At 36.4% G+C, this 8,674-nt stretch overlaps 2 protein-coding genes across 5 annotated transcripts in view; both read right to left on the bottom strand.

Annotated features, from left to right (window-relative positions):
* Positions 1-4,880, bottom strand: part of LOC118740418 — a 38,486-nt gene extending 33,606 nt beyond the window's left edge. For all 3 annotated transcript variants that reach the window (XM_036471945.1, XM_036471944.1, XM_036471943.1), the window contains exon 1: positions 3,247-4,880. In XM_036471945.1, the coding sequence (XP_036327838.1) occupies positions 3,247-4,475 (1,229 nt within the window). In that variant the 5' untranslated portion in view covers positions 4,476-4,880. The remainder of the gene's footprint in view (positions 1-3,246) is intronic.
* A 525-nt stretch (positions 4,881-5,405) lies between these two features.
* LOC118740419 (serine/threonine-protein phosphatase 2A activator) overlaps positions 5,406-8,674 on the bottom strand; it is a 6,589-nt gene continuing 3,320 nt past the window's right edge. Inside the window, exons 1-5 of one of the 2 annotated variants that reach the window (XM_036471946.1) lie at positions 6,958-7,130; positions 6,601-6,893; positions 6,198-6,540; positions 5,931-6,139; positions 5,406-5,841 (exon numbers count right to left, since the gene is read on the bottom strand). In XM_036471946.1, coding sequence (XP_036327839.1) covers positions 5,566-5,841; positions 5,931-6,139; positions 6,198-6,540; positions 6,601-6,893; positions 6,958-6,988 — 1,152 coding nt within the window. In that variant the 5' untranslated portion in view covers positions 6,989-7,130 and the 3' untranslated portion in view covers positions 5,406-5,565. Of the gene's footprint in view, positions 5,842-5,930; positions 6,140-6,197; positions 6,541-6,600; positions 6,894-6,957; positions 7,131-8,674 lie in introns of those variants that run through there. The other variant, XM_036471947.1, reaches the window with a different exon arrangement.

Raw genomic sequence — 8,674 nt, 5'->3', positions numbered from 1 at the left:
TGAACAACCGGCCCTTAAGCTAAATGGAACAGAACAATCTCCTAGCAATCTCCTTTGTATATAGTGCAACTGCTGTTCTTCCTCCTGGGACAAAAGTGCACCGGCCACTGAATTCTTTGTATTCTACTTAATTAAGGAAAAGTATTTTCAAATAATTATTAAACTATTTTTTTTTTAATTGCACTTGTGTTTAATTGTACCATGAACGAAAGACACAAGATCACGCGGGAAGGAAAGAACGAAAAAAGTTATTTTCTAGCTGCCGAAATCTCGACGCCATCTTTGTTGTAAGAAGTAAACAACGAAGAGAACGGAGAAAACCGCGAAATTGTTGAACGCATGAATAATCATTTTTATTATGCAAATTCTTCTATAAATCATGCCGTTGTGTTAAATTATTCTTTACCTTATTTGTTCACACGTTGCCGCAGGCGAAAATGAAGAAAATTGCTGTAAAAAGCCACCATGGTACAATAAAAACAGGTAGAAGCCAAATTGACATCAAACCTACAAAAGTCAAAGTTTTCGGGAGAGTAAAAATAAAAATGAGCGTGTGTAAGGAAAAATAAAAAATTACATTTCGCTGGTTGACGTTTTTGAGTAAATTTGAAGTTTTGTTTCTATTTATTTATTTTTCTTTAGTTAAAATTTGTTAATTTGTATTTTGTTTTATGTTTTTAATTTATGAGTTGCAGTGTTGTTGGAGGGACTTTCCGGCATAAGGGTCATAGGAACAGCACTTGGCATCAAACGTGCCTTTCCTGTACCTCCCGGTGCATTTATGAAATCTGCTGCTTTAAAATGTTTAACGCACAGCAAGGCATTTCGCTGCAGCTCTGGCCCACAGCTGCTTTCGCAACGCTCTTTACGCGAAGGACATTGAGGCACGTTAAATGGTATCTGCTTCATATTTAACACCACATAAAAAACAACGCTTCGGTATTGCATTTTTAACACATACATTAAGTATAAACTGCACAACACTACAAAAATTCAAATGTTAATTAAAATTTGTTATTAACGAACATTCAAAAAAAAAAAACAACGATATGACATTCAAAGCGTAACGAAATATAGGAAATAAATGAAAAACAAGTTGAAGTTTAAAGGTTTGGTTCTCATGAGAGCAACGTCATTTTGGCTTCTACCAGTATTTATGTGCCTTGAAAAGCCACCACCAAATTGTAAACAATGAAGAAATGTAAACAAATGGCTATTGTCAAAATCGTTAAACTTTTTTCCTAAATGCGATTCTAACGGGCTACTCTTCTACCCGCATGATCTTGTATTTTTGGTTCATGTAATTGTACTACAATTTTTTTTTATTGGTTTTTGTCAAAGCAGCTGATTAAGAACTTCGAATTCAACGGTTTTAGCTGGCAGTGCCGCTGATAGTTCCGATCGGATTACAGCATACCACGATTGAGAGAATATTCTATCATTCTTGACCAGTGTTGCCGCGAAACATTTTTAGTGGTAGCTAAATTACAGCTAAAATAGGGCTAAAAAAGAGCTAAAAATCGTCGTTGTGGCTAAAAATGGTAGCTAAATTTTTTTACCTACATCTTATATATAAAAATAAGTGCACGTTTTTGGTGTGACCTCATAACTTGAAAACAGCTTGACCGAATTCAATCAAATTTATGTGGCATATTCAATTTATCATGCAGATGGTTTATGCGAAGTTTTCCCGAATTCGGAAGAGGGGGCGTGGCACCACCCATACTAACTAGAATATAAAAATAAGTGAACGTTTTTGGTGTGACAATATAACTTAAGAACGGCTTCACCGAATTCAACCAAATTTATGCGGCATATTCGGGCCATCATGCAGATATTTTATGTGGAGTTTTCCCAAATTTGGAAAAGGGGCGTGGCATATGTATGTATCTTATTTATACAAATAAGTACACGTTTTTGGTGTGAGCTTATAACTTGAGAACAGCTTCACCGAATTCAACCAAATTTATACGGCATATTCAGGCTATCATGCAGATGGTTTATGTGAAGTTTGCCCGAATTCGTAAAAATGGGTGTGGCACCTTCCATACTAACTAAAATTTTTTTGTTGTATATCTCTTGAAATATTTGTGGTAGAGTACTGGAAGTTGGTATAGAGGTATAACAAATAATTCCATACTCATGGATAAAAATGGGCAGTATTGGAAAAGAGGGCGTGGCACCTCACATCTTATATATAAAAAATAAGTGCAAGATTTCAACCAAATTTATACGGCATAGTCGGGCTATTATGCAGATGGTTTGTGTTAAGTTTCCCCGAATTCGGAAAAGGGGGCGTGGCACCACCCATACTAACAAAAAATTTCATCTGGTATATCTCTTGAAATATTTGTGGTAGATTACTGGAATTGGTAGCTATACGTGGCCTGTTCAAGAGTTGGCATTCCAAATTGTTTATTTATTCATACCCAAGATGGAAAAACAAAAAATTTTGTATATCCAAATCTGTTGGATTAACTTTTAAAATAAAGAATCAAAAATTTTGAAATAAAACAAATGATAAATTTTCATATAGAAAAATTCCAGGACTTTTCATTCGTTTTTCAATATTTGGTGTAGAAAAGCACACCGGGGTACTGCTAGTGTAAATATGTAAGTATACACGCAAACATTTTCTATAATTACTGGTATAGAAAAACAATGAACTCTGAAAAGAATTACTATTTTATTCAACAAAAAAACTTTTTGTGTAACACAGAAAGCATATTAAGGGCCACCAACTTACCTATTTTAAAGTATAGTTAAATCGTTAACGGATAAGATAACGGCCCAGAAACGTAAGGAACATACATAGAAATATGTTTACTTGCCTTAAAGGAAAGGCGTTCGCTTTATGAGCGAAGAGTTAAATTCATGAAAATCATAAAAAAAATTTGAATGTCAATGATGAATAAATTTTGAAAAGGGCTAAAAAAAGGGCTAGGGGCAATTTCAAATTTTTGTGGCCAAAAAAAGAATTTGGTAGCCAAATTTAGCCACCAAAGGGCTAAAACGGCAACACTGTTCTTGACAGCATACCAATTTTCGAGTTTTCTGAACGGAGCGACGAATTCGTAGCTACGAACATTCGGATTACAGCATAGGGGCCTTTCTATATTACGGTAACGATGTATAACTGTACAGAGTTTGCAGGGATCTAAGTGCCTTCAACCATATACATAACTAATATTTTCTAAATTTGGTCGTCTCAAAATTATAAGCTTTTCTATTTTTATTTTCACTTACTTTACAATATCCTCGTCTGTGAAGCTAATACTATCCACCGCCAGACGTTTCAGCTGTCTACAGCTGCATATAAGCATCTTCAATGAGGCATTCGACATGGGGCTGCTGAGCATTTCTGAGCCTTCCAAACATTCAAAACGGTTGATGTCCTTTGTGTATGAGAGCCCATCCATCATGTAACAGTCTAAGTCAATCAACATCGGACAAATGCGCGCTAATTTACTTATTTCCAAGTGGCCAACACCCTTAATCATGGTCAGATGGCTAAGATTCCGACCGATATTATCGAGCACCTCCATTACTTCAGCGCAGGAAAATTTGTAGATTTTCAACTTTCGCAAAAATCTATTACTGAGTACTGGAAGCGCACCAGGTTTGGGTGTGTCCAAATAGAGTGATTCCAAGTGTGGGCAAGTTTTTACAATCACACTAAGCGTCTCCTCGTCGGTGCCAGTATCGTGTAAGTAGCGTAGCTTGCACTGAAATTCCTCGTCAATGTTGTCATATACGAATTTCAGCGAGGCGCCTACGAATGAATATGTGGAGAGTGTCTCCACATTGGGACAATGTTCCAATATAAGGGCAATATCTGAGTAGCAAATGTTCTCCTCGCCAGGCATACCAATATCCACGACCGTTAGCTTTTCATTGCACATCCCGTGGCTGAGAAACTCCACACCGATTTCGGTTATGTCTGTCTCACCGGATATGTCCAACACTTGCAGTTGCCGACAGTTCTTGCCAATTACCTCGAGAAGATCATCGTTGGCGATGTAAGGTACAAATAACTTGGTCAGGTGTTTACATTTGCGCACGATTTCAAAAAGGTAGTGCATATGCTCCTCCTTCACCCAAACTCCTTTCAAATTGAGCACACGCAGACCAGTACCTTGTGCGGCAATGACTTGCAGAATTTTTTCATAATACGAAAAGGGAAAGACTTCAGTTACCAAGAATGCGACGCTGCCGTTGAGCAGCATTTGCATGCAAGTGAAGCGCATATTAGCGTCCAAGTAATCAGAGCTGAGTATGACACGCAGCAGGTCTTGGTATATGTTCCAGGTAGCGCCGGTCTGCTCGAGATATTGATTGATGTCCACCATCACGATATTAATGTCGAGTACAACGTCAGGTGCATACTTGGCATAACCGATCGTCGAGACAATCTGGTTGGCTAACTCGGCTAAAGCGCTATCGCTCAATGAGCGAACGCTACATTTTTTAGACATGCCTGAGAATTAGCCAAGTGTCCAAGGATTTGTTAACTATATCAATTGATTGATGACATAAATTCGTAGTGGATTTATTTGTTGTTTGCTGATACGGTCATGCACGTGAATTCCATTTGTTTATAAACAATCCAATGTAAAAATAAACAAGCATATGTTTATGTGGACCCAGAAACGCGAGTGAAAAGTTCGCGACGATCTCAAAACCCTCTCTCCTTAAGAAACTTGCATTCATTTATACGTAACCACATATGTACATATGTATGTGCATATACGATGACCATTTGCCGACTGCCGAAAGCTCCCTGTACAGGCAAAGGTTACGTCACTTATTTGTGTTTATTTTTAACAATATTTTCAAAACTAAAAATACGTATTAGCCACTTTTCATCCAATCACTGTATAATTTTTGATATTCTATACACTATTAAGAGCAATTAACTCCTTTTGTGAAGTGGTATTACGAACAGATTGGGTAGACAACCTAAATAATTATGCAGCTGTGAAAATAGCTATAGTTTTAAATCGCGACCTCGTAGCCACGATAATACATCTTTCCGTGTCCAAATCACAAATGCTACTGTTTTAAATACCGGAAGCTTTCTCACACAACAAACAAAAAAATTTAGTGCGGTATATCAGCGTATTTTGATGGACCTGTACATAAATGCATGCGTACATATCGCTGCATAAATTCTGAAAACTTCTATCCCACATTTTTCATATTTGTATGCATGCGAATTTTTGTATAAGCCATAAAGTCGTTATTTTTAAGCTCTAACTACGTACGTATATTAACACTGATATAAAAGATTAAAGTAGTTTCGTTTCAAAGAAAGGAGATTAGAATTATAGAGCATCTCAGACAGAATCAAACATACTTTTGTTAAACCCTAAAAATATGATTTGCACAAAATTAAAAAATGACAGTTGCACCTATTGCAAGCAAGTAAAACGCTCAATTTAATGCAGCTCAGCTTACATAAAAAGATACTATTTACAATTGTCAATAAAATGCATATTTAGTAGCATTATATATTACATAAAATATTTTTACTTCCTCTTTTAGCAACAAGCTGTAAGTTTCGGTTTAACCCGATTTTTCAGTTAGATCTATGTCCTTGGTTTTTATTGTGGTCTCTGATACTGTTGTGGATTTGGACACACTTTCATCATCCTTTTCCGAACATTGCAACGTTGGCGAAGCCAGTTTGCGCGAACTTATTGAATTCATTGACGATTTCGTAGAAGCAGGGTGTATAAAACCTAAACGTGCTACAGGCAAAGTCGTACCGGGTTTTACAGGTTCAAATCGGAGCAATTTACCAAATAGTGCATGCTGCATTATGGGATATTTAGACAATATCTATAGGAAAATAAAAATATATAGTATGTTTTGGCGGTTATGTTTTAATACACATCTGTACATGGGTACATATCTAACTAAATGCATACCTCCTTCTGGTACATCTTAATCAATCCGCTGTTTATTTTCGACCATGTTGGTACTGCCGAAATACTCCACAACTGATTTGAGTGCTCTGCAAAATGTCCCGTTTTTACTTGGTTGATATAATCGATACAACCAATAAACAAATATTCGTCTTTGTACTCGTTGATAATATCATCGTCTAAGAAGCGCACCGGTTCAAATGGGCTATTGACTGCAAAAAATTTGATATTCAATTATTTACCTCTTCATATTGCTTTGAAACAACTTACATGCTAATTGAGCGCTGCCCCAAATGAATGGCACAAATTGAAAATCATCCAGTGACCAAACACCTTGACTGCCAGCTGGTTCTAAGTGGTATTCCTTTTGTAGGCGGCGCACAAAAATTAAATAGGTATTGAACAAACGTAATACGCAAGCTACGCTGTCTTCTTCCGTCAATAATTCAGCCTTGAATAGTGCACAGAGAAAGAATATAAACGACAATTCATGCCCTGTACCGTAATCAATCCGCACGGAATTGCCGAATGATTCGCTTAGATAGGATCCCAGTTCAGTGAATAGATCACACTTTTCCTGTGGCAGTGCTTCCTTCAAGTATAAAAATATATCCTGAAACGAAAATGTTAAAATTATTTTTATCCAAAATACAGCAATGACTGTAAAACTTACGCGATGCATTTTACTGGCCCACACACGAAAGCCCTTGTTTCCAAAACGTGTAGGCTGATCAACTGGAGGCGACTCATCAACTAGCTTATTGAGTTTGTCAAAAACAGCAACTAAATTTTTCATTATGGGCGATACATAAATGCTGGGATCATTAATACGTTTTCCTTGAATTGCGCAACTAACAGCGTTTATAAAGCCCATCAGATCATAGTAAGCTTCCGAACGTTGCCATTTAGCTATATCCTGAGGCACCTTTACGTGCTTTGAAGGCTCATGGCCGCTAAAAGCCTCAACTGTATAAAAAAGGCAAAACAGCAATTGGCCAAATTACAAAACAATTATATATAAACTACGAACATGGAATATCCGATTTTCGAAGTTCCTCCATTGTGTTATGGCTGAAAATTTAAAGTAAGCGAATGTTATCGTCCGGTGTTTGCAAACTTTGATAACTTCACAAAAATATTTGTTTTGTTTTATTCCCTTTTGAAGGTTACAAGGGTTGCATTCCGGCCTAAAGGTGCTGGTGTATTAAATAAATTGTTCTTGAGCTGGAAAATTATCGACGGCACTATCGATCAGTTTTGTAACCACTATCGACAATTTTCACTCATGTATATACATTATAGCCCGAACACAATGAAAACGACGAGCTACAAACCACAGCTGTCAAATTATTTTAACACGTACTCTTATGTAGATAATTATTTTGGCGACGACCGGGCTACGCGACGGCTGTGGTTGTGGCCAGATTAGATCTATTTCTATTTTTCTGGCGACAGATAACGTTCTTCCTCTTCTTTTATGTCAAACTCATACAAATTTATGATGTCGCTGCCGCGTTCAAATAAATCATGTCGCCATCGACAATGCATTTAGATAATGAAGATGACAAATTGGAAGCTGTGGTCCGTAGCTCGTCGTTTTCAATGTGTTCAGAACTTTAGTTGCGTTCCTTATCTCCCAGAAATAGTCAGAAAAAGTCCGAAGTAGTCAGATTTAGTCCAAAAAGCGTTCCTTAACTCGGAAATGACAGCAAAAATGAGAGAGCAACACCCAGTGAGAGTGACTCTCATCAGTCCGAAGTAGTCAGATTTAGTCAGAAGAATTTTTTCTGGCAAAATCCTGAAAAGTGTCAAACTTAACTAAATTTAAATTAACGGAAATTAAAGAATACGCAAAAAGTGAGAATAATCTAAAAAGTAAAAGAAGTGAATTGAAATTGGAAGGAGGCAAAAAATAATTGATATAGTAAGTGTTTATTGTGCTTGTGCTTGTGTGAATTTGTTTTGTACATACATTTCCATTTTTATTTGACGTTAGCTTTGTTGTTGCCATTCTTTGGACTAAAAATTTGGCTTTTTGCGTTCCTTTACTTTTTCTGTTATTCTCTTTTAGTGAGCGCATTTTGCTTACGCTCCGGCATTTTGACACTTTTCAGATTTTAGTCCAAGATCCGGACTAATTTAGTTATTTGTTTAATCAATAAACTGTGTCAGTATCTCTCTTGTGAGCGAACAGATGACATTTCGCCGGAATTTGGCAGTTGGTTGGTTTCTGTTGGAGATTTTAAACGAACGCACCTAATAAATGCTAATGTTACACTTTAAAACTGTATCAAAATATTCAAAAGCTTCAAGCCAGTGGAGTTGAACAAAAAGTAGTTGTGTTTTAAAGTGTAATTTAAAACTGTCGTTAACAATTACAAAGCCACTTTTATGAACCCATATGCAATGTGGGTTCCCTTTGGTTTTAAAATGTGTGGTCATATTTATTGTATATAATTTATGTAATTTTGTTTTTATTTTTTATTTTATTAAAGATTAATTCGCCATACTAAATTTTGAGAGCGAATTACCTCATTTGGTTGGTAATTCAGATCCAAGTACCATGCGAGTTACGAACAAATCGGTGCCGTTTCTTAATTTGTATAGGAAATTTATCGAAACTAGCTCACAACTCAAAACTTGCATTTTTTCTGAGTACGAAAAGTTAATACGGAAACTTATAAATTTTTAGGAAGAACCCATGATTCAATAATACAAGGTTCGATAAACTGACAGTTGTCCCTCTC

This window comes from Rhagoletis pomonella, unplaced genomic scaffold, assembly GCF_013731165.1.
Source record: "Rhagoletis pomonella isolate Grant_MI unplaced genomic scaffold, Rhpom_1.0 Rhpom_scaffold_00006, whole genome shotgun sequence".
Classification (NCBI taxonomy): domain Eukaryota; kingdom Metazoa; phylum Arthropoda; class Insecta; order Diptera; family Tephritidae; genus Rhagoletis; species Rhagoletis pomonella.
This window is presented reverse-complemented; position numbering and strand designations above follow the sequence as displayed.